The sequence below is a fragment of the Chlamydomonas reinhardtii genome, chromosome 10 (genome assembly GCF_000002595.2).
Source record: "Chlamydomonas reinhardtii strain CC-503 cw92 mt+ chromosome 10, whole genome shotgun sequence".
NCBI classification, from domain to species: domain Eukaryota; kingdom Viridiplantae; phylum Chlorophyta; class Chlorophyceae; order Chlamydomonadales; family Chlamydomonadaceae; genus Chlamydomonas; species Chlamydomonas reinhardtii.
Genome location: NC_057013.1, coordinates 3,060,674 through 3,084,920, shown reverse-complemented (window position 1 = coordinate 3,084,920; position 24,247 = coordinate 3,060,674). Strand labels below are relative to the sequence as shown.

General features: G+C 64.7%; 4 protein-coding genes across 4 annotated transcripts in view; 2 read left to right on the top strand and 2 right to left on the bottom strand.

Moving 5' to 3' along the window:
* The window catches only part of CHLRE_10g441650v5 (uncharacterized protein), a 33,109-nt gene extending 23,714 nt beyond the window's left edge, over nt 1-9,395 (bottom strand). The window contains exons 1-14 of the mRNA XM_043066806.1: nt 9,160-9,395; nt 8,840-9,024; nt 8,372-8,762; nt 7,159-8,221; nt 6,139-7,000; nt 5,477-5,950; nt 4,878-5,335; nt 4,138-4,710; nt 2,294-4,022; nt 2,048-2,167; nt 1,151-1,840; nt 717-1,065; nt 482-609; nt 75-348 (exon numbers count right to left, since the gene is read on the bottom strand). Of these exons, the coding sequence (XP_042920203.1) occupies nt 75-348; nt 482-609; nt 717-1,065; nt 1,151-1,840; nt 2,048-2,167; nt 2,294-4,022; nt 4,138-4,710; nt 4,878-5,335; nt 5,477-5,950; nt 6,139-7,000; nt 7,159-8,221; nt 8,372-8,762; nt 8,840-9,024; nt 9,160-9,331 (7,468 nt within the window). The 5' untranslated portion in view covers nt 9,332-9,395. The remainder of the gene's footprint in view (nt 1-74; nt 349-481; nt 610-716; nt 1,066-1,150; nt 1,841-2,047; nt 2,168-2,293; nt 4,023-4,137; nt 4,711-4,877; nt 5,336-5,476; nt 5,951-6,138; nt 7,001-7,158; nt 8,222-8,371; nt 8,763-8,839; nt 9,025-9,159) is intronic.
* A 150-nt stretch (nt 9,396-9,545) lies between these two features.
* On the top strand, nt 9,546-14,331 carry CHLRE_10g441600v5 (uncharacterized protein). Its single transcript, XM_043066805.1, has 8 exons — nt 9,546-9,866; nt 9,996-10,835; nt 11,005-11,091; nt 11,305-12,129; nt 12,294-12,459; nt 12,694-12,928; nt 13,165-13,269; nt 13,498-14,331. Exons 2-8 carry the CDS (start codon nt 10,236-10,238, stop codon nt 13,853-13,855), a joined length of 2,376 nt encoding a protein of 791 aa, XP_042920202.1. The 5' UTR covers nt 9,546-9,866; nt 9,996-10,235; the 3' UTR covers nt 13,856-14,331.
* Nucleotides 14,332-14,805: 474 nt separating this feature from the next.
* On the top strand, nt 14,806-20,561 carry CHLRE_10g441550v5 (uncharacterized protein). The gene is made up of 11 exons (XM_043066804.1): nt 14,806-15,246; nt 15,387-15,502; nt 15,725-15,803; nt 16,087-16,160; nt 16,366-16,428; nt 16,582-16,668; nt 16,938-17,064; nt 17,336-17,436; nt 17,673-17,790; nt 17,908-20,139; nt 20,275-20,561. Exons 1-11 carry the CDS (start codon nt 15,217-15,219, stop codon nt 20,350-20,352), a joined length of 3,105 nt encoding a protein of 1,034 aa, XP_042920201.1. The 5' UTR covers nt 14,806-15,216; the 3' UTR covers nt 20,353-20,561.
* Nucleotides 20,562-20,563: 2 nt separating this feature from the next.
* On the bottom strand, nt 20,564-24,115 carry CHLRE_10g441500v5 (uncharacterized protein). Its single transcript, XM_001690477.2, has 7 exons — nt 23,892-24,115; nt 23,439-23,604; nt 22,977-23,050; nt 22,573-22,667; nt 22,130-22,216; nt 21,761-21,874; nt 20,564-21,388 (listed from the first exon to the last, which is right to left on the bottom strand). Exons 1-7 carry the CDS (start codon nt 24,055-24,057, stop codon nt 21,200-21,202), a joined length of 891 nt encoding a protein of 296 aa, XP_001690529.1. The 5' UTR covers nt 24,058-24,115; the 3' UTR covers nt 20,564-21,199.
* Nucleotides 24,116-24,247: the final 132 nt, after the last annotated feature.

Sequence of the window (24,247 nt, the reverse complement as noted above, 5' to 3'; positions counted from 1 at the left end):
GAAGGGGAGTGCGGCGCCACACATCAGGAGATTCCTGTTGCTTGCGCCCCCGCAAATCAAACACACGTCCGCACCGGATGCTGCCTCGTAGGATGGAGCTGGCGCAGGTGCATCGGCGCCAGCAGCAGCAGGCGCCGGAGGTGCAGCTGCCGCAGGGGATGGCCGGACGGTGGTAGTCGTGTGGTGCATAGCGGCAGCGGAAGACAGCGTGCGCTCGTCGTGCTCCGGGATGTTGATGTATCCTGGTAGAGCGGTTTTCACCGGGCCCCGCAAAGGCCCCTCCTCAATCAGCACCAGTCCCTGCTCGCCTCGTTGCCGCGTGCGCTTCTGATTTGCCTCCTGGAAAATCTGAAAGCATACAAGGCAGCAAGGAGCAGGTCATCAGCACAAAGTCACGATGCTCCGAAACAAAATGGCGGTAAAGGTTGGTAATTGCACGGCGACGGGTGCCACTTGACAGCCGCGACGGGAGCCAACTGACCTCCTTCAAGGGCTCCAGAATGTTGGCCTTGGCCGCCTTCAGGTGCCGCTGCAACTTGCCCAGGCGCTCTCCGGTCTCCACCACGTCGCCTGGCGCGGCGTCTTGCGGCACCTGGGCGCCTGAAGCGGCTGTGAAAAGGGCGGAGCGCGGTCAGTAGGTGCTATCTTGGACATGTTCATGGCGAGCCTAAGCGGCCATTACGCAGGCCACACGACATGATTTGTAAGACACTCACCACGGCCGCCGCCTGCCGCAGCCCCTGGGTCTGGCTTTGCCACCGGCTCCTGGCCCACTTGCGGGAAATGGCTCTGGCCCAGCTCCAAGCTCGAGTAGATTAGCCGGTCGATCTCCGGCTCGGTGGTCATCCATGCCACGTCGTGGTCGCCGTGGGCGGCGTTGATGAAGGCATCCTCCTCCTCGTCCTCATCCAACAGCGTCAGGTTGCTCAGGGCGGATGTGTCGCCCGGCACGCAGACCGCAAGCGAGCGGAAATGGAACGCCAGCGCCTCCTCGTAGATTGCCCGCTTGATGGCAAGCTTGCGGCCAGCCGAGCCAGCCGGCATGATGATGCCCACATTTGTGAACTGCAATCAGCACAAATATACTTTTAAGCGCAAAGATCTTGATCAATATGTGGGTGAACAGCGCAAGGAAGCAAAGCAAGATTACCTTGAGCATAATGACGGGCGGCAGCGCCGGCGTCGGTGCAGCTGCACTGCTGCTAGCACCAGCTGCAGCCCCTGCCGGCTGCACAGCGGGGGCCGCCTCCGCATGGCCAGCCGCTGTGCCGGGAGAAGCCGCACCCGCTGCGGCAGCCTTTAGCGCATACGCATGCGCCTTCACGATGGCCCCCACCGCGTACATGATGTTGTTGATGAACTTGCGGAGGAAGGTGATGCATGGGTCGTGCACGCTGATGACCACGTGCGCCGGCACGCTCGGGTCCGGTGACGTCTGGTACACCACCACCACGCGACACGAGCGCGGCAGGCTCTGCGGGGCGACAGCCAGCACCGGGGGAACCATGCTGCCGCGCGAGTGCATTGGCGCAATAGGTGGTATCGGCATGTCCGCGCCTCCGGGCGATGAGGCTTCAGCCGCCGTCACCGGCTGCTGTACACGGCGGTTCGCCACCAGCACGTTGCGGTGCTCAGCGCAGCCCTGCAGGTCCAGCACGCGCAGGCTGGAGATGTCAATCCTGGCGGACAAGCCGCCAGCCTGCTCCGAGTCTGACGCATCCTGTGCTGGCTTCGCGACTCCCTTGATGTGCTGGAGGTTGAGGTACAGCAGCTGCGTGAGCCCGGGCCGTTGCGGCGCGGATTTGGCGTTGAATAACCGAGGCTTCTCCTCCATTACGAGCTACACGGCAAGCAAGAGCAGTTTGCAGGTTAGCGGTGGCTACAGTACGGTATGTGAAGAGTACAAGCTGAATGAGTGCGCAGACTTTGCACATGATGCGATGCCGCGCTCGCGGCATGTGTTGGACTCATAGTACACGCAGCACGCCGTGTACTTCAAACAGCATGTAAACACCTGTCACGGTCACCCCAAACCCTAACCAGGCACCTTCAGGTCGAAGTTGCACACGTAAAACTGAGCCTCGAATGAATGCGGCTTGGCGGGTAGGGGCGGGGGCGCGGGCGGCTTCGCGACCACGTACGGGCGCTTGGCGTGGCTTGTGAACGCCTGCAATTCAGGACAAAAGGACGGACCACGTTGTTCTGAATTGTCAAACAACAAGCACCACGAGGTATCCTCTAACACCACAGAAAAGCATGCCTACGGGCTTCCCAAAGCAGCATGAGCGCACACCTGCTGCAGCTGCACTGCCAAGTGAAGCGCCGTGCCGATGGAGTGGACGCCCACGTGCATGGCCACATGCTGTGTCTTCGCACGCGCATGGGTCGCCGGTCCATCCGCGCTGGTGTCGGGCATCTGGGACATGAGCAGCTGCAGGCTGGGGTCCACGAACGGCATGGAGTGCACGTACGAGGGCTCCTGCTTGAAAACCGCAACCCTGCCCATGTGGCGGAACGCCGACACGAAGCTCAGCTTTCGCTCCGCAGAATCCAGGATTGGAGAAGCCGGCAGCTGCCCCTGGCTGCCTCCCTGGTCCCCACCAAGGCTTGCGCCAGCCGGCTGAGCAGCGGAGCCGCTCGCTGCTGCAGCAGCAGCCGCGTGACTCTCCGCATTTGCGGTAGTAAAAGCGCTGTGCATGACGTGGCTGTCTTTATGGGGCGCAATGCGGGGATCGCCCACGTCGCGGCGGGCCTGATGCTGCGTGTCCATGTCCGCGCCAATGCTCGCGGCCGCCGAGCGCACGAAGCTGCCGCCGCTTGAGCCCTGGCCCCTCGCGGGCCGTGCCGTGTCAGGCCAGACTGAGCCCGTGCGATGGAGCCCTGCCGGTGCGTGGCCGTTTCCAAGCACGCCGTCCACCGAGGCAGAGTCTGGCACGCTTGGAGTAGGCGTAGTGAAGCGGCCGTCCTCCGGAATCCGCCCCATGCTCTTGCGGCTGAGCCCGCCCAAGCCGGCACCGCTGTGGCTGGTCATCCCCTTGCGCTGCATGGCCATCATGGTGAAGAGGCTCGTGTTGTTGACGCTGCTCAGCACCTGGACCATGGATGCAGTCTTGCGGTGCGGCTGCAGCACCACAGACCTCGCCAGCCCTGCGGCCGCGCCCTCGCCGACCTCGCCAGCCCTGCGGCCGCTTGGAGCGACGCTGCGGCTGCGCACGTGCAAGGAAGCCTGCAAGAGACCGCGGCTCAGCCCTCTGCTGCCGCTGAGGCTAGGCGGGCGCTGCACCGGCGACACGCTGAAAGACAGCGTGGGGCCTGACTCCCGCGGCGTCAGGATTGAGGAAACATATGCGCCATCATGCTCGTCATCCTCCTCGCGCTTCTGCGCCTCCCGGTAGCCGTCCATCAGCATGCGGTAGCAGTCCAGCGGCTCCAGCTCGTCCGTCACCATCAGCCGAACCGCTGCGTGGTGCGTGTTTGACAGCAGGAACATGGCGTAGTCGCTGGACCGCTGCAGCTGCTGCACCTCCAGAAGCCGCCGCCACTGCTGGCGTGCCTGCCCACGCCGCTCGTCCTTTGACTGCAGCAGGTGCAGGCCCAGCCCCATTGCCGCCCTGCGGCGGTCCCGCGCGAAGACCCGCACTGCCTCCGCCCGCGCTGCCAGTGGTCCCAGCAGCTGCGAGCTGCCGTCCTCCGGCAGCAGCACGCGAGGCACGCCGTTGCTGCCGGGGCCCTTCGCTGCGTGGCCCGTGTTCGGCAGCCAGACCTGGTCGTACAGCTGCCGCTTGAAGCGCGCCTGGTGGTCTGACAACAACGTGCCGGTGGTGATCAACTGAGCGTGCACGTGGTTGCTGCGCGTGAGCCGCAGCCCGGCACGCATGTTGCTGATGGTCAAGGTGACGAAGGGCGTAATGCGCAAGCCCCAGCGCATGACGGGGTCCGTGTCCGCCTGCTTAGCCCAGTCTCCGAGCACGTTGGCCTGCTGGCGGCTGGCGGTTACCCATGCCGCCGCCTGAATTTCCGCCCTGAAAGCAGCCAAGGAATCAAGGCAAAAGCACCAACGTGTTAACATTGTGCCGTTGATGCATGAGCCGTCACCTACGCATACTGCGCGGCAAAGCGGGAGCTGAAAGTGCTTACCCGGACTGCTGCATCGCCATCATGCTGGTGTAGAGCTCATCAGGCCGTGACAAGGACGTGGGCAGCTCCACGTAGCAGTTCACCATCAGCAGCGGCACCGACACCAGCAGCGACACCCGAGAACCGCCCGCGGGTGTGCAGAGCGATGAGTCGTGTGCCGCTGCGTCAGAGCCGCCCATGGTTGACGCTGCGATACTGGGATGCGAGCTGATGCCCATACCGGTGACAGTCGCTCCGGGTGTCGCTGCCGATGCCGCCGTGGATGCTGCTGCTGGTACTGCAGCGGCTGCTGGCTGCTGCTCGTTGGCCTGCTGCTCCGCTTGCCGGAGGACGTTCACCACTGGATGCGTCAGGACCTGGTCCACCATCGCCATAATCAGCTTCGCCTGCCATGGCGAAAACCAGGCCATGACGCTGTGCGCGCCGATCGTCTGGTGGCTGGTCATGGTGCCGGGCACCGCTGGCTCGTAGGGCACCTGCTTCATCGCTGTCGCAGACACCGCCCGGACCTTAAGCACGGGCACGAACGGGTAGCAGGCGTGTGCGGTGGTGCGCGCCGCGCCTCCGAGCTCACTGCAAGCCGAGATGCGACAACGGCAGGCATAGACGCGTCAAGGCAGCATCACGGTCCACACATCTTGCCCTAGGCCTTACTTCAGCCCCACAACCCTTCCTGTTGTGCATACAGCCTACAAATTGAGGTGGCAACCATAAACAGACCCCACCCATTCCACCCACACCTGATCACGGATCCCGCTTGGTGGCGTCCATGCCCAGGCGCCGTCGAGTCATGCGACCCGCGGCTGCTGTACCGCCGGCTGCCCTGCTTGCTGGCGCCTTGCCCTTGCCGCGGCCCGCTGCTCTCGCGCGAGTACGCGATGGGCACGTCGTCCGGGTGCAGCCAAACTTTACCGAAGGCGCCCAGCTGCGGCTTGATGGCACCTGGTTCCAAGCCGCCCACAAGCGGCTTGCCATCCGGGCTGTACGAGTGCTTTGTCAGCGGAATCAGCTGGAAGTACACCTCAGCATGTGTCTGGACGGATGCGGACTGCACGAGCGCGCCGTAGCAAGTGTTCAGGTAGCGCGTGGAGGCGCGGATGTCGGTCAAGGCCACCACCGCCAGCGTGTCCGAGTAGCGCGAGGACACGCCGCCAACACTGGGCGACAAGTGGGGCGTGATGAGCGTCCGCAGCGAGATCTGCAAAGCACAAGGGATCACAAGAGCATACACTGTTTAGTGTTTAGGCGACGAAGCTCCAAATGCAGTGTCCACGTTTGTGCGCTGAGAGCCCAGTAAGTAGCCCGAAGCCTAAGATGAAGCACGGCTGTCCTCACTCACCATGGGGCAGAACAGCTGTAGCTTGGGCATGAAGCTGGCCATGGAGGATGGCAGCGGCACGCGGTTCCGCGTGTAGCTGTCCATAACCAGCCCGTGCACTGAGGTGGAGGGCCAGCGGTAGCCCTCCAGGCGGGCGACGGCGGCCTTGTGGGCGGCCGCCTGCAGCTGTATGATCCGCATGCCGAACTTAACGGCGGCCAGGATGATGGAGTAGTGCGTGGCCGCTATCTCCACGGACGCCAGGTGCACCTTGATGCGCGTCAGGTACTCGGAAATGGGCGCGTCCGGGTACACGGCGCCCGTGGTGGCGGCTGACGCGAACGTGGCCTGCGCGCTGGTGTGCGGCGGCACAGTGGAGAAGTCCAGCTTCGGGCCGTGCAGCTCCAGGCTCTCGCGGCAGGCCGGTATCACCATCAGGTGCTTTGTGGCCGTTGCGATGCTAGAGCCCAGCACGGAGGCGCGCAGGCTGGCAGCCTGTGAGGTCCAGCAAGAGAAGCGGCACTAGTCATTAGAAACGGCAAATTGGAGCTTTTGGACCATTCCCCTGTCACCGCGCAAGTTCCCTACATGGGTTGACGTACGTACGGTACTCGAACAAGGTAACCTCAGGCACGACACGCCCCGCCCTAGTTTCCGTGCCCACAACAATGCCCGAGTCGCACCTCTGTCGACATGTGGTGCATGGTCGGCATGTGGAAGTGCAGGCCCTCCAGCACGATCAGCATCACGTCGGCGGTGCGCCTCTGGTGCTTCCGCGCCGCCTCCTCAGCCGCCATGGCCGCGCTCCACCCCGTGCCAACCCCGACAGCAGACGCCGGGGCGGTGGCCACGTGGCGGTTGACCACCTTCAGGCCCACGCGCGGGCAGAAAATGCGGACGCTGATTATGGAGGCAGCCGCCTTCTCCGAGGCGCCGCCGTCCTCCTCCTGCGCATCGATCGCCTCCTGGTCGACCTCCTCCTCCATGGTGGGGATGGCGTCCACGAAGTTCGTGATTACCGACATGGCTGACTCCCAGCGGTCCTTGATGTCCGGGTTGCGCGCCAGGTACTGCGAATGCCAGAGCGCGACGAACGTCCGGTAGCACATGATCTGCCCTAACGTCAGCTGCGACTCCAGCTGCAGCAGCTGAGTGTGCAGCGCCTTTGCCGTGGCCGGGTCCGAGTTTTTTCGCTGGTACATACGCACTTGCAGCGGCAGCCGCTTGCGCGGCAGTGGCGACTGCTGGGCTGCGGTATCTGCTTGTGTCCCAGCCCCAAAAGCCGCATCCCCACTGGACCGGCTCAGCCTTGAGGCGCCTGTGGCAGCCGCAGCCGCCGGCGCTGATGCTGCCGCTGCTGTTGGCGCTGCCGCTGCTGGAAACACCGGCGGCATGGCCGGCTCGCTCTTTGCTATCAGCTCGAAGCGCGGCATGAGGGTCCGGCTGACAAATCCACGGTGCATGCTGCGGTACGCCTTGTAGATGCGGATGTATTCCGCACGCCGCGCCATGAAGTCGCTGAGCTTGCGCACCGGGTAATGCTCCCTGCGCGTGCAGGCCGGCATTGCAAGCGTGAAGATGCGTTCAAAACACAAGTCGAACACCCAGGAAGAACACGCGTTCTTGTCCATTAACAATGAAAGAAGGTAAAGCAGCAGCAACGGGTTCTTGGTGTATGAAGCGCTGAACAACTCCTGCCTCACCTGCAGTCGTTGATGATGGCACGCCCCGCGTGTTGCCACCATGCCACCGGCGACTCCGTGACGCTGACTGCGGGCCGCACACGCCAGAATTTGCGGTAGTTCTCGTAGGTGGTCACGCGGTCCACCACACGCAGCAACTGCACGATCGACTCCGGCGTCAGCTCAGGTACAAGCGCCTTGAGCATCACATTCACGTGCACTGTCAGCGCGGGCGCGGCTTCCGCAGCTCCGGCACCCTGAGCCGCCCGGCCACCGTTGCCGCCGCTGCCTCCCTGGCGCTGCGTGCCCGCTCGCTGCGGCGTTGCAGCTGCTGAGTCTGTGACGATGGGAGGAGGCCGCCGCGACGCCGTGCCACCAGCACGCTGTTGCTGTGCCGCCTGAGCCTGCAGGTTCGGGGCGCTGGGGAACGGGGAGCCTTCGGGAGACCCACCCGCAACCTCCGCACGCTCCTGTGCCGTCCGCTGCAGCACTGGTGCCGGAGTCCGCGAGCTCCGCACCCCGAAGGAACCGTGCACCTGGATGGCTGGCGGCTGGCCAGCATTTTTGCCGCCACGCAGTGCACGCCGCAGGTTGCGGATGCGCTGCGCTAGCTGTCCTTGCTCCTCCAGGGACACCTCCACCTCCATACTCCACTGCCGCACCACAAAGTGCATGTAGTCCCACTCCAGCTCGTTCTCCAGCCAGTTGGCTGGCAGGAGCCGGTCCGCCGGCGTTGAAGGCGGCGGCGCCGCGGCGGCTGCCGTCTGCGCGCGAGCGGCAGTTCTTGTCCGGACACGCTTCCTGCGCTGCACGTCAAGCTGCTGCAGTGACGGCCCCGGCTGGCCCGCCGGAACCGGTGGCGGCGGTGGCTGGCCAGTGAACACGGGGCCAGCGGCGTGCGCGCCCCGGGAAAGTAACATGATGTTTACGCCATCAACGGTCACCCGCGAGGCGTTACAATCCGCCACGTCCCCAGCCTGAGATGTGGCGCCGTGCATCCACTGCTGCAGCAAGTGCCACCTGGGCGCTAAAAAGGAAGACGAGCGCCACAGTCTCAGCTGCCTCCGCGCCGCAGCGGACGGTGCTGAGCGTACATGCCATTGAAAGGAAACGGGTGCAGGCACTGATGTCAGGATGATGGAATGCTGGTATCATTGCAAGCTCAACTTAAGACCCAAACATCGCCCCCGCAGCTGGTTTGCTGCTCATTCGGGTGGTACAGCGAACGGCGCACCTCGATGGAGCACCCGCGTGCCGCCGTCACCACCAGACCCGGGTCCGGCATCTGGGGTCGCCTTTGGTGCCGGCGCAGCCGGTGCAGCAGCAGCCTTCACCACGACGGGCGCCACCGTCAGCGTGCGTACGCTGATGCCCACTGCGTCGGCCGAGCCGTCATCAGTCCGTTGGATGACCGGCGCCGGGTCGCCAGTCTGCACGTACTGGATGCTCACATCCGCCACCTCCACGGCCACGTTACGCAGGCATATCGCCACCAGGAACCGAAGCAGCTGCAGCTGACGCGCCCTCCACCCTGCGGAAGCCGCGTGCTGGTGACTGCCCCATATGAGCCCCTCCAGCGCGCTCAGCTTGCCCTGCGGCCGCTGCGCCAACACGGCTGACTGCGCCTGCAAACACGGGCAACGAAAACGTGAGTGATCAAGCACGCAGCCTCATGCGCGCCAGCTGCTAGGCGCATGCGTACCTTGGGCGGCGGCGTGCGGCGCTGCAGCACGCGCACTTTGAGCCCCGACACTCGCACGGTGAGCGGCGCCGTCCGCGTTGCCCACAGCAGCTGCACCCGGCGGACGAACACGACAGGGAAGGTGACAGACCCGCCCGTGTTGCCCAGCAGGTTCTGCGGCAGCTTAGCATCTTTCAACAGCACACCTGCAGGTGCAAAAGCAGGGCCGACAAGCCAAAGGAAGGTGGGGTTTGCACCCTGGATTGATTGCTCCGTTGACCAACGCCGTTATCCCCGCATGCATGCACAACCATTTTGGTCGAAGGAAGATTTTAACTCACCGCCGGGGCACTGTTCAATTACGCATTCGGTCCCTTGCTGAATAACTGCGGCCCGGCGAAGCACCGAGCGCAGCACAGCTACCGAGGTGAGTGTCACCACAGTAGTTTTTGACAGCAACAGCCAGACCACTGCCACAAGCAGAGTCGGCACAACCAGGAAGAGCAGAAACATATCGGCCGAGACCTGCCTATTCTTCTGGACATGAGTGCATGATTCCTATGATATTCATGTTATCACCTCTCAACCTCGACCGCCAATAACAGTGCAACTGTTGCCAGCGGGGCCTACATGGTCTCTTGGGAGTCCCCATCGGGCATTGGCAGGCGCCAAAACTGCCGATACCTGCTGTTTCTGATAGACACTGCCCTACTGGATATGTTTTTAGATCGAAGCCAGGTTTCTGCGGCTACACAGCTTTGAAACGGGACTTGAAAGGGCGTGCATCACTGAGACGCATAACTGAAGCTGCAAGTATTGCTCTTGCGATGCATGATGAATTGATTCGCTTGGGCGACACAGCAAGCGCAAAGTACTCCGGTTGATTCTAGCCTGGCTGCGAATGGCTGCGTGCCTCCGCCAAATTCGGAGTATTGGGGAAGCGTTGCTGCCCCTGGAAGCCGGCGTCCTACAAGTATCTGCAGCTCGGACAACGTCATGTCGGGAAGCGCTTGAGGGAACTCTTGGCCTCGCCAGAGGGCAGTCACAGGTGTGCGCAAGCGAAGTTTTATATGAACGCTGGCTGACATGCGTGGAAGACCCGCAGCCGCTGTGTAGCTAGGGCACACCCGCCGCGTGTGCTGGCGCCCACAGCCACCCCTCCCCATAACGTTTTCAGGTGGGTACGGGCGCGTCCGCTATTTGCGTGGGGACCAGCCGAGAAGCGCAGCCATCCTCAGACTCAGGTGCATGCAGCACCAGCTATGGCGCGGCACAGCTGACAGGCACAGCATGGCGGTCGAGCGTGGCGCGAGAACCGTGCACACACACAGCGCAGGCCTTTCCACTTCCAAGGGACTGGATCCTGCAGGGTAGGGGCCGCACCTGGTCGGCAGAAGCTAGCGGCAGGCCCCATGCAATGGGCTACTGCTCGGTAGACTCTAGCGCAGGCGCGCATGTCAGCAGGATTAGTCACGCCGCCGCCACGACCAGCCGCCGCCCTCCAGTAGCAGCACTGCCGCTGCCAGCGCCACCAGGGCCGCACCTACCTCTACCGGCAGCGCAGCCGGGGTTGCTGCGCCGCCAAGCGCGGGGCCTGCACGGCATGGTCAGCGTCATGACCGCGGCCGAGTCGGCGCGCGACGTGCTGTCGGCCATCACGCATCCCGTGTCCTACACCGAACTGGCCGCGCACCTAGCGCGCGACTACTCGCCGGAGCTGTTTGACGCAGTGACGGGGCTGGTCCTGTGCCACGCGGAGGAGATGAGCGGCCCCGAGCTCAGCAACATCCTGTGGGCCTACTCCACCGTGGGTCACCACGACGACGGGCTGGTGGGGGCGGCGCTGGCGGCGCTGGCCGGCAAGGTGTCGGAGCTGGGCCCGGCGGACCTGGCCAACACCGTGTGGGCCGTGACGCGGCACGACGCCTACAACCCGGACCTGGTGGCCGCGCTGGCGGAGCGGGTGTGGGAGGCGCTGCCCGCCTGCAACCCACAGCAGCTGGCGGCGCTCGTGCAGGTGGGGGCGGCGTGACACGGGCCCGGTCCTGGGGGCTATGTGGGCTGCGCTGGATCGGTAGCTGTTTGTCGGGGGGCCGGTGGGCGCCTGGCTAGCATGCGGCGGGAAGCCCTGGGCTCCAAGCGCTGCCAGTCATCGCCCTGGTTGCCGCCTCATGCCGTGTGTACAGGGGTTTGCGTACTTCAGGCAGCAGGAGCCGCAACTTGAGGAGGATGAGGACTTGCTGAAGAGCATCAGCGTCAGGTTCAGGGAGCAGGTGGGGCCTTGGGTGTTGGGGTTGGGCCGTGAGGTTGGGTGGGCGTGCTATGGTAGGCCGCGGCCCGTCTGCGCGCGGACATGCACAGCTGGGAAGAAAGTTGCCAAACTGCGACCAACCCACATCGCCGTTCGCTCCCGTGCGGCGTCGTCAGCTCCAAACCTGCTGGCATCCTCTTCACCCCTGGAACGCTTATACTTGTTGTGTGTGCAGGTGGGCTCGGCCGGGGCGCCGGAGGTGGCGCTGCTGCTGTCCGCCATGGCCCGCCTGCGCCGCTACGACCCCGCGCTGCTGGCGGACGCCTGCCGCCTGCTCGCCGCGGCCGCGCCCTCCGCGCCGCTGTGCGCCCTGGCGGAGGCCACGTGGGCCCTGGCGCTGCTGCAGCACGTGGACGAGCCGCTGCTGAAGGCGGTGGTGGACCGGGTGACGGAGGCGGCGCGCGTGGCGTCGGGTCTGGCGCCGGCGCCGCAGTCGGTCGCCGGCAGCGTCAGCAGCTCGCTGCCGTTGCCGCTGCGCGCCGGCACCGCGGCGGCGGCAGCAGCGACCATGGCGGCGGTTGCCAAGAACACGCAGTCCAGCGAGAGCGTGAAGCTGGCGGCGGCGCTGCAGAAGCAGGCCAGCTCGCTTGCCAAGGACCAGCGGAGGGCCGGCGGTGGTGGGGAGGGCGCCGCATCCAGCACCGGTGGCAGCGTATCGGCGGCGTATGCCAGCCGCAAGGCGCGGAGCCGGCAGGCCCTGGCGGCGGCCCAGAGCGCTCCCGCGCGCTACAGCGCCATGTGGCCCACGCAGGTGGGGCCAGGCGGCCACCTCAGCCCCTGCACACTGACGGAGCGGTTCAACCCCTCGCTGCCGTTCCACTGGAGCGCGGAGGCGCAGGGCGCGGGCGCAGGGGGCGCTCACGGCGCGGCGGCGGCGCAGGCGCAGCTGCAGCAGGCAGCAGTGGACGGGGGTGCGGTCAAGGGCGCCTCTGCAGCTGCTGGAGAAAAAGGCAATGCGGACGACGCCGCGGCGCTAGCAGATCCCGACGCTGTGTCTAAGGTGCGATACAATACTTGGATTCTTTCACACGTCTTTTCCCAAGTGAGCGGGGAGCCGTCCTAATCACAGGCTTGCGGACTCACGTGCCAACCCGCCCGTTCTGTGCCCAATCCCGCTCCGTGCGCACCCCGCGCCCTCCCGTGTGCTGCCCTCCCTAACCGCAGTTCCTGTGGGGCTTTGGCGCGCTGCACTGCTACAGCGACCCGCTGTACACGCTGCTGTTCCGGGTGCTGCCGCGCCTGCGCCACGACCGCGCCAGCTGGTCGGCCCTGGCGCGGCTGATGGGCGCACACGTCAAGGCGCTGGAGCTGCAGCCGGGCGTGGGACTGTGTAAGTGCGGGGTCGTGGGGGCGTGCGGGCTTGGGCGCGTGCTGTCCGAGGGCCGCTGTGTGTGTTTGCGGTGCTGCGGCGGGGTGCTGGGCCAGGTTGCTTGGTAGGGCGGGCCGCTGCCTCGCCCCCCTGTGCCCGCCGCAACCCCTGCGAGTGTGTGACCTGCTGCTGCCGTCGCACTGGCCCCCACAACTGGGATCCCACACCCACATCCACCCCACACTCACTCACCAGGCCGCATCAACCCGCTAGAGGCGGAGTCCACCACCGCCTGGATCCGGCTGCAGCGCAGTCGCACGCCCCTGCACCGCATGCCCGACCACTTCCTCACCTCGGCCTTCGTGGCCTTCCAAGCCGAGGGCCTGGGCCGCGACAACCACTGGGCCCACCCGGAGGCGCAGCGGCAGCAGGAGCGGGAGCAGCACGTGGACCGCATGCAGCCGCAGCCGCCGTACGCAACACTGAGCAGGTGCCTGCTTGCGTGCGGGCTGCTGGCTAATGTGACATGCGAAAGGAGGATGGCGTGGTTGGCACGAGGCAGGAACGAGTTGCTGGAAGCGGGGATCCGTGTGTGGGGGTCTGGGCTGGCGTGGAGTTGAGGCTGACAGCATCCTCGCCGTTGGGCAGGAACTTGCATGGTCTGTATTACAAATGTGCCCCTGCCGTACCCCTGCCCTTGCGCTTGTCATACCCTGCCCCCCCCAGGTTGGAGCTGGAGTCTGAGGTTGCTACCACACTGCAGGCTATGGGTGTGGAGCTGCGGCCGTCAGCCACCGTCGACGGCATGTTTACACTGCCCCACACCATGCTGTGAGTGCCGCTGCGGATCGACGGCGTTGTGAGTGCCGCTGCGGATCGACGGGAGCCATGTTGGCACGTGCAACACTCCCTCCCCCTGCGCTTTGCCCCTCGGCTTTGCCCCCATAGCCAGCTCCCTGTTTGTACTTGGTACCGGCGCACCCTCACCCTGATCCCATGCCCTCACCCCGACAACGTGTGCTTCCCAACGCCAACCCTCCCGGCTCCCGCCCTCCACAGCATCAACGGCATGACATTGAGTGTGGAGGTGCTGTCGGCGGGCTGCTGCGCGCTGGACCCGCCGCACCACGCACTGGGCCCGGCGGTGGCGCGCCTGCGCTCCCTGGAGTTCCGCGGCTGGTCGCCCCTGGTGGTGCCCTTCCACGAGTGGGCGGCGCTGGCGGCGGAGGAGGGGCCGGCGGCGCTGGCGCTGACGGCGGAGCCAGACGGCGCCGCAAAGCGGGCGGCTGCGCTGCTGGCGGCGGCGGCGGCGCGGCAGCGGTACCTGCTGCGGAAGATGGAGGAGGTGGTCGGGGAGCAGATCAACCCAGACGAGTTGCGCCGCACACAGAAGATGCCCCGGCGGCGGCTTGCCTGAGACTGCCCGTATGGCATTGTAGTTCTGGCTAGGTTTGGGTTCTTGTTGCATCTTGACCAATGTAGGCATAGTTTGACATTGACCGCAGGCGTGTTGCGAACGTGGCACTTAGTGCAGCATGCTCAGTGTACAGCTTGGAGAAAGGCGCTCATAATTTGATGCAGGACGCGTGTGCAAGGAATAGGCGTGTCGTCCCGCACACACCCAAACGGATGCCGGGAGCGTTAAGCGGGTAAGTGACGTGCGGAGGCGTGTTGTAGCTCTCTAGTAGCTCTCTAGTAGTCGTTGGCTCGCTCCCCCCAAAGGGGGGCGACAGCCACAGTCCTCGGCCAGAACCTTACGTTAGGGTTGTTTGCGTTTTTGCGGTTTTCATCTTTGCATATGCAAATAGAGCCAGCTTGCTGGGCGATTTGCAAAGAGTGAAAACCATGGAAGACATGCGATGCAGAAAAAGTGCACCGTTATAAGGCCAAAGCCGCCCGGCTCCCAGGCTGGGTCCAGATATTGTCGCTCTTGGGGGCCCCTTTCCCGCAACGCAGTAAGGGACTAAAACGTGCTAGTCGTCCAAGGCTAGTCGGGGCTCAAGTTGACCGAAGCCCATATCTCCCACAGGCGGTGTTGGGGCCTGGTTCTAGTGCCGTCGACTTTATTTTACCTATAGTTGTCAGGCTGATAGCTCTGGGCTAAGTCGGTTAAGTCCTGGCGAGCCCAACATGTAGCATTTCGACTTCGGCGCTCGCTCGAATCTGTGCCCGGGAACCATTCAGGGGCCTAATTCATGTCATAGGATACCGGAGACTTGCCAGAGTGATACCCGCGTGTGTCGCCGTGCGGCCCGTGCCCTGTGCTGACCCCAATGCGGTGGCCAATGCGGTGGCCTAATGCGGTGGCCACTGCCTACCTTGTCGCTGAGCTTATTCGCTTATTGATACCCGTTGTTTTGCCCATCCGATGCCCGCGCTTCGCCTTCCCCTGTCTTCCTTACCTTCCGCACCCTTTTCCGCTCTTGACTAGGGCCGCGTTACGCACGTTGCCCCACGCTTCCCCCGCTTTTTAACGGCAAGCCATCGCGCTGCGGAGCTGGGAAGTTTTACTTGCTGCAGTGTCCACCATATTCTTTCTTTGTCAGCTATAGCTGCAATACCGCAGTTGGGCAGGCCGGTGGGTCTGCGCCTGGAGTAGGTGTGCAGCTGCCTGGTGAACTCTTTACCAGCTCTTAAATTGTGTCGCTTGGACAAAGGCTCCTCACCACAACAATTGCCTCACCGGTTCTGCTTACATTTACAAAGCTTTAGGCGAGGTCAGACCGGGCACGTTCTTTTCCTCGCCGACCGGTGCCGACCCAACCCGACGACGGCGCCATGGTGGCGAGCGACTTGTCACAGAGTCAGGCAAGTGCGAGCCACGAACCGCTATCGCGGCCGGGCTGCCGCGCGGGATTGGGCGTCTTTGGCCGCCTGTCACTACAGCTTCCAGCTCAATGCCGGCGCCACCACCAGCCACGCTGCTGTGTTGCTTGGCACTGCTGCAGGTCGCCATCTACGCGTGTGTGTCTGTGGCGCTGATCATGCTATCGGGGCTGGTGAGCGGCCTCACGCTGGGGCTGCTGTCGCTGGACAAGCTGGACCTGGAGGTGGTGAAGCGCAGGTGTGTGCGGGTGTGATGGTTGGGGGGGGGGGGGGTAAAGGATGGGGGTAGCCAACTATCTCGGGTCAAGTGCTGGTGTGGTGTGGGAGTGGTGTGGTGTGGTGTGGGTGCGGGTGTGGGTGTGGGTGTGGGTGCGTGTATCAGTTTGATGTGCCAAACCTGCCAAGGGTGTGCTTGCCAGCATTGACCTCGTGTTACTACCCAACCACGGTGCCGCCGCAGTGGCAGCAGCACGCACCGGCGGTGGGCGGCGCGGGTCATCCCCCTGGTCGCCAACCCGCACATGCTGCTGGTGTCGCTGGTGAGCCGCCCTGCCGGTCTGCCTGGGGTTGCGGCAGTGCGTGCCCGCGGGTCTGCTACAGAGCTTGGGGCAACGTGACACGTTCAAGACAGCAGCTGTCATACCCGATCGATGGTCCGCGTGCCGTTTCCTCCCTGCCTGCGCATGAACATATGGCGCCCCGCCAACCCCACGCCCTGAGACCTCCAACTCCAACCTGACTGGAGAACGGTGACCACCCTCTCCCCCTCCCCCGAAATGCCCTGTCCCCACATGCCCTCCTCCCCCATGCCATCCTCCCCAGGTGCTCATCAACGCCGCCTGCAACACCTCGCTTCCCATCTTCCTTGACAACCTGGTCACGCCCGGAGTGGCCATGTGAGCAGGACGTGGGGGCGTCGCATAAGGAGGCACTCGCGGCAGACCGGGCGCACCACCGCTGGGGGCATGGACATAGAGTTAATGGTTGCAGCGAGTGCACCACTAGACATTAGGGGACGTGGCAGCCCTGCCCAGCCCAATGGCCCGGCCGACTCATGCGTGTGCCTCGTGCCTCATGCCTCGTGCCGACTGCCAACTGCAGTGTGCTGTCCACTACCGCTGTGCTCATCTTTGGAGAGATTGTGCCACAAGCAGTGTGTGCCAGGTAAGACTCAATTCACGTGCGGAAGCGGGGCTCGTGATGTGTTCGGTGCTGTTGTGAATGTGTCCAGTAGCCACCTCGGCAAAGCTGTGTTAGAGAGCACAAGGGAAGGGAAGCTGTGTGTCACAAGCACTTGTGCAATTCCCAAATGCGCAGGCACGGCATTGCGATTGGCGGGGCGCTGAGCTGGGTGGTTCGCTTCATTGTGTTTGTGACGAGCCCCATCAGCTGGCCGATTGGCAAGTGAGTCATGGGCTGTACCGTGAGGGCCGCCAAGTTGCAGGGGTTACAGGGCAGGCAGGCGGGGTCATGGACCCTGCCTCCGCGTTCTGTCTGCACTACTCACACGTGTCTAGCCCCAGCTGCGGCGCCCGCTGCTGCTGCTGCTGCTCTGTCCGCGGCTGTCATGTGTAGATGTAGACGCTGCTATAAGCGCACGCGGTTCCGTGCACGAGGCGCGCCCTGCGTGCCTTCATCTTGTGTGCCGCGCCCCCCACCGCCTCCCCTCCTAGGCTGCTGGACTGGGTGTTGGGCCCTCATGAGGCGGGGCTGCACGGCCGCCGCCAGCTCAAGGCGCTGGTGGCGCTGCACGGCAAGCATGAGGGGCTGGGGGGCCGCCTCAGCCAGGACGAGACCAAGGCGAGTGGGGAGGGGGTTGTCAAGATGGAACAGAGAAGGGGGGTAGGTTTTGGTTGGGTTCACCATACTGCGCCCATTAGGAGGTAGACAAGAAGACGTCAGGGGGCGTTTTCCACCATTCACATTAAGCCGCTTGTAGTGCCCACATGGCGGGGACCCAGGGCATGCATTTAGGCGGGTGGATGCAGGCGCTCATGCCGCTGTCTGGCTAGAAGCCCACCACCACCACCACCACCAACACCGCCACCGCCACGACCGCCACCGCCCGCAGATCATCCGCGGCGTGCTGGACCTGCATGGCAAGGACGCCGCCGCCGCCATGACGCCGTTGGACCGCGTGTTCGCGCTGCACGCGGACGCAGTGCTGGACAGGTACGGCATGAAGCGGGCAGGCGGGTGGGCGGGTGGGCGGGGTAGCGCGTGGCAAGTGTGGGAGTCCAGTGCGTGGCAGTCAGCCGTACTGTAGATTCCGTTACAAGTGGTAGTGCCGGTAGCACGGATGCAAGTATCCTAAGGACATGGAGCAGGAAAGCCTTTGCCATGCAGCTGCGCTGCGTGCTGCCCTGTCTGCGCTGCACAACGCCCACCCATGCAAACAACGCGGACAGGCGCACGCTGGCTGCAGTGCTGCGCACGGGGCGCAGCCGTGTGCCCGTGTGGCGGCGCGGTGAGAGCGGCTACCCGGAGTTTCTGGGCGTCATGCTGATTAAGGAGGTGCTGCAAAAGGTGAGGCAGGCCGCTGTGTGTGTGTGTATGTGGTTAAACAGGTGTTTTCACAATCACGCATGCCCACGCTTCCCCCCCTCCTGCGCCGTGCCGCGCGTGCTATCGGTGGCATTCCAGGTGGACCCGTCAGCGGGCGTGCGCGCCGGCGACGCACCGCTCCGCCCGCTGCCGCACTACGGCGCCCGCACCTCGCTGTTCGACCTGCTGCGCTTCTTCTCCAGCGGCCGCTCCCACATGGCCGTGCTCACGGCGCCGCCGCACCAGGTGGCGGCGCTGCTGCGGAGGGCGCGCTCCTGCCCCTCTGCCAGCAGCACACGGGGCAGCGATGAGAGCAGCAGCAGCAGCAGTAGTGGCAGCAGTAGTGGCAGCAGTAGTGGGTCGGAACGGCATGACGGCAGCAGTAGCAGCAGTAGCAGCGGCAGTAGCAATTCGACCGGGGACAGCAGTAGTAGCAGCAGCAGCTCCACTGACAGTGACAGCGAAAGTGAGGGTGGCAGAGGCTCGCGGCGGCGGCGGCGTCGCCGGCGCCGCCGCCGGTCCAGTAGCAGCAGCCGCAGCAGCCCCAGCATCGCTAGTCATGACACCACCGCCACCGGGCGGACAGGTGCGGCGCCCGCGAACAGGCAGGGCTGGCTCAGCCGAGTCAGCCGAGCCACTGGCGGTGGCGGCGGCAGCACGAGGTTGAGCATGGCGCGCGGCTCCGACGCCGGACAGACGCCATCGCAGCCGCCACAGCCGCTGCCTCCGCCACCCGCCAGCGTGTCGCGGCCGTGGCGTGTGGCTGAGAAGCGCATGCGGGCAGTGTTGCGGTTCATGGCGCCCGGGCGCCGCAACAAACACCACCATCACCATCGCCACCGGCACAGTCACAGCCACAGCTCCGCGCACCCGGGGACGGGCGGTGCGGGAGCCAGCGAGCCGGGGGCCAGCGTGGCGGATGTGGAGACGGGGCTGGGGCACGCCGCAGCAGACCAAGACCAGCCCCAGCTGCCGGCGGCCTTGGCGGCCTCAACGCACAGCGGCCCCACGCCGGCGGCGCTGAAAGCGGCGCCGTCCATTAGCTCGATAGAGCTGGTGCAGAACTGGCGGCAGGCGCAGCGACTTGACTCCCTGCAGGAGCTGGCGTCGCCGCAACGGGAGGGCAGGTGCCACTCCACTGGCAGCGCCTCCACAGCCGTGGGGCCGCCCGGTGACGGCCTGAGTGGGAGCGAGGTAGGAGAGCTGGCGGCGGCGGCGGGTGTGAGCACTGGAGCGATCACAGCAGCAGTGGCGCCGGCGACGCCGCCAGCAGCTGTGGCGGTGGCAGCGGCGGCGACGGCGGGGGACCTGGCCGTGCAGCAACTGACGCGGACGGCGGCGGCGGCGATTTTGCGGGAGCGGGAGAGCCCGGTGGACACGCCACGGGTGGTGCTGTCTGAGCTCTCATCACCTGCAAAGCCGCGGGGGCTGGGCACGGCCGCCGGGTCTCCCACGGGCAGTCAGCAGGGTGCGGCCTTGCCGCGGCAGTCGACAGGGCGGTCGTCGACTCAGGGTGATGCGGCCGCGCAAGGGATGGGTGAGCACCGCGCGGCCGCAGCGCATGCACGGCCGCGCATGCGCCACCACTACCGCAGTGGCAGTGAAGGGGGCAGCGGCAGCGGCCTGGGCCGAGCAGCCCAGGCGGCCACGCCCGCAGTCATGCACATGCACCACCGGCGCATCACGGCGGCAGCACTGCCTGGGGGCAGCACCAGCACCACCACGGCGGATGCTGCAGCTGCTGCTGCTGCTGCTGCTGCCGGCGCCCCTGGTGCTGCCGGCGCCCCTGGTGCTGCCGGCGCCCCTGGTGCTGCTGGCGCTCCCGCCACACGGCAGCGCACCTCCCCTGCCGCGGCAATGCACAGACACGCCACGTCAGCCACCTACTCCCAGCTGCGCAGCCTGCGGGCGTACGGCGCCCACGGCGGTCTGTGGCAAACGCTGCAGCACCCACAGCCGCCGCCGCAGCCTGTGCCACAGCCACATCCGCTGCCACAGCAGCGCCCGGAGCACGACCCGGCAGCTGCTGAGATGCGCACCAAGGGCGCCTCTGCGCGCCCCGACGGAGCTGCGGCTGCAAACGGTGTGGCGGGGACGGGCTGGGGCACCATGGCTCGCGTCTCCCGGCGGTCCGGCCTGGCAACGATCTCCTGCCCTGCCCTCGCATCGCCGCCCGCGGGGCCCTGGGATGACGAGCAGCTGCCGTCTGTTGCCGGTGGCGGTGGCGGTGGCGCCGGTGGCGGTGGCGGTGGCGGAAGCGGTCGTGTGGCGGCTATGCGTGTGCCTGTGGGCATCATCACTCTGGAGGACGTGATTGAGGAGCTTGTGCAGGTGGGTGCGGGGGCAGGTGGGGTGATGGAGGGTGGCCGTGAGCTCTTCTCTCCAGGTGTCTGCGCTGCTATGTACCCATCAGCTTTCAACCAGCCGCCACCACCGCTGTTGCTGTTGCTGCTGTTGCTGCCGCAGGAGGAGATCCTGGATGAGACGGACCCGGCGGACCCAGCCGCCGGTGAGGCCCCGGAGCCCCTGCCTACGCGCTCGTAGCGGCTGCCATCTGGCCTGGCAGCTGACACAGGCAGACGTGAGAGTAACTACGGCAGTCACATAAAAACAGTGCTGCCATGTGACATGCAAAAATGGATAAAGCAGAAGAAATTGCGTGTGCAGCTTTGATGAGACCTAGGGTGGAAGGGATATGGCTTGTGTGTGTGTCTGTGCGGCAGGACAAGGCAAGTGAAGCGAGCCGAATCGAGGTGTTGAAGCTGTGTTGCGTTAAGATGGGCATAAAGCATTAGCCTCTGCCTGTTAACGGCAATGGCGCATGTGCTTTGATCCGTTGATCGTGTAGCCATCAGGAGCCCGTTCAGTAATCACGCACCACAGCACCCAGCTCGCTAGCCGGGGCTAGAGACTGCAGGCAATGATCACGCGCACGTTGTGTGTGTTCCGTAGCTATGCCCCTTGCGTCTCACACTACGGTACTTGACGTGTCCCTCAGCTCCATGACTTCCAGCTTTGCACGATTGCACTCCGTAGCCACGTCCTCCCGGAATACCCGAACTCAAGCATGGTGTGTAATCTTGACCACTTTCACTCGCCGCAGTTGTCCGCGCCGCGCCACGACAACAACACGCAAAATTGCAACAGTAATGTACCATCACGGGAGGAACCTCCCCTAGTTTCCAACCGGTGAGCTGGCTGAATGCCCCCTACAGGACTCCGCCGCCGCAGCACAACGCAAGGACCCGCCCAACGCTTCGCCTACCTACCCACCGCCCACAACGCAAGCTGCAACCCGCCGCCAACCCGACGCCCGGCGACCGCCACTTTCCACACACCATCACTTCCACAAAACAACACCAAGTCAACCACTGCCCGGGTGCTGCCGCTGTCACCCGCTCTTGGCGTAGAGGATGTCGTAGTGGCCGGGGCGGTACAACAAGTGCACACGCGGCGCCGTCCCGGGCGGGCAAGAGTCCGGCACAAAGTCGTGGCAGGAGGCCTCCAGCGCGCCAGCGCCACCACCGCCACCGCCCGCCGGCAGGCCGCTGCTGTCCAAGTACACCACCCGCACGGGGATCTGCAAACACGTATGCACGAGGAAGGCTGTGGGCGGCAGACAAGGTGAAGCAGGCGTCCGCTCCCGCAGACGTCCACTCCCGCAGCGTATAACCCGACACGGCTCGCCGCGTACGTACGCAGTGTGTAGCGCAGCACCCGGACACCGCCGACATGAATGCAAGTGCTAGGCAAGTGCGTGCCCTTGCCAACCCGGCATCACCGACGCAACCCACGGACGCAACCCCAATCCGCGCGGTCGACCATATCCCTCGGCAGGGACCTTGCCGTTGGGCTCGGGCATACAATCGCCCCCCACCCCCCCCACCCCACCCCATGCACACTTCTCACCCATACGTACACACCCCACGCGCACACGCTCACACGCGCACACCTGCAGCGCCTCCGTGACCGCCACGATGTGCAGGTGGTCAGACTCCTCGCCCATGGGCTCCACGTGCCGCTGGCAGAACAGCTCTACGGTGGCGGGAGGCTCGTCGTACATGCCCTGATGGTAGGCCGGGGTGGAGGCGGGTTGGTGTTATTCGGTGGGGTGAACATAGGCAGCGGTGTGGTGGCGCTATTATTTGGGCACCGGTAAAGACTTGGGACACACATACACACAACGCACACATGTGACCCTTTCCCCTTGTGCTTTCCTCAGACACGCACACGCGCATCGAGCGCTTCGGTTTGCCGGTTGGGAGCTACCCACGTGCCCAGCCCCTACCGCAACTTGACAGGGTAGGAAGGACTGACTCACGAGGATGAATGGGAAGAAGAAGTCTTCCCGGCGCTGCACCTCACACGACGTGACCAGTCGCAGGAACATGACAATCATGTTGGAGACCTGTGACCCAGAAGTCAGGCCGGGAGAATGACACGCAGCACCAAACTCCTTCAGCAGGACTCCTTTCCATAACCAGGACCACATACATCAGGCGCCGTCACCTTCCGAGTATCTGGCTGTTCTGTTGCCTCTTTATAACGCGCATGTACATTGCAACCCCTCCATCGCGCTGCATACCCCTTCCCCTGCCCCCTCCCATTGCCGCTCTGCGCTCTGCCGCACTGCCCCCCGCCCACTCCTGCAGCCCTTCGTGGCCCCGGTATCGGCATGGCGCGTGTTCCCGATGTGCCTCTGGACGTCGGCAGTGCCATGTTGCATACAAACCGTCCGCATGAATGGCTAAACCCCCATCCCACCATATCGTCCCGCATGTTGACCAGCAGCTTCTCCTGCGCGAACTGGTCGCTGGCCTTGGTCACCTCCTTCACCTGCTCCAGCAGCAGCTCCATGGCTGGGCGTGGGGAAGCAGGGAGGGCAGGGGACGGGCAGGGCTCAGAGCGCGAGCGGGTGGGGTGAGGGGTGTGCGGGGCGGCAACCCAATGAGAATGGCCGTGGCAGGGCGCTGCCACCTGTGCTGCAAGCTGTGATAATGCGTCCCTCTGTCGCATCAGCAGCCGGCCCGCCGCTTTCCAGTGCAACCCGCGCCACGCCTGCTGGTGCGCGTCGAGCCCTGCCCTCCACCACGCGCCCCGTCCCCTTCACCTGCCACTCACCCCGCCCCGCCCCGCCCCTCCTCCCCCTCCACGCCCTCGGCCCTCACCGTCCTCGAAAACCAGCTCCTGGAATCCGCCCTCCACCAGCTTGGCCTTCCAGGACTGCACCACTGACATAAACCTGGCGAGGCGCGGAGGGGAAGGTTTCCAGGCATGACTAGTAAAAAGACATTGACTAGTGAGAAAAGGTGTGGTCGTGGCCGTGGTGGTTGCGGGGCATGCACACATATAGTGATGGGCAGGAGCGAGCCTGAAGGCACCATTCCAAAGCCCATCGTCACGGGCCCAGTGGGAACCACGACGCGCAACAGCCCGGGCGTCCCGGCGCCGCTGCGCAGCCCCGCACCGAAGAGCCCTTCCGCACCACAGCTGTCTGCCACACATCAGCCTGCCCCGAATCCGCACTCGCTGCCTCAACCGCAGGCACCCGCCCGCCCTCTGCCCTACGATTCCATCTCAACCCCAACCTTTGCTCCAAACACAGCACACACACAAACACATACACACACCTATTTGCCTCGGCCAGGTCCGAGTTCTGCAGCAGCCCCTCCAGGTATGCGTAGATGAAGCCGCGAAAGAAGCAATTGCCGTCGCCGCGCGTGCGCCGGAACGTGCGGTAGCGCTCCTCTAGCTTGCCAATCTTCTGCACGAAGTTCTGGTTGCCGTTCTCGTACTCTGCGTCATGCCGCATTCCATACGTGCGGGTGCGGGCAATTCATATGTGCGGGTGCGGGTGCGAACGGGTGTACGGGGCCCCGCGCGGCCCAGGCGCCTGCTGGCTCCCAGCCCACTCCTACCATGTTCCTACCCCACTCCGCAACACACATCCAATCACCTACCACTTCATGCACGCGTGTGGGCCCACCCCCGCCCCAGACCCCGCTCGAACTCTCTTGCCCCTTCGCTTTGTCTCGCTACCCTGTCCTCTAGCTGCCATGCCGCCCAACCAGGATGGCACTTGCCTGCTTTGAGCGCGCCGAGGTTCTCCTCCTGGCCCACGTACTCGGAGACCTTTGCTTGCTCCGCCCGGATCTGGTTCTGCTGCTGCAAGATGGCCTCATCAGAAGGGCGATCCGGTGCCTCTGAGCCCGCAACCGGTGGTTCCGCTGCAGGTTCTGTTGAAGCCATCCCTGAGGCACAACGCAGGAAGTGATTCGGCGAAAAATAATCCGTATGGCGTGTATATTTTCAGTACATGTGAAGGCTCATATATTTAAGTGCTGCTTTAACAGCTACAGGCAAGAATTGAAACCCGATTCCCCATCCCGCGACCTTTCGAGACTCCTTTCGCCCGTTTTATGCTAGTCTTTCGGCTTCG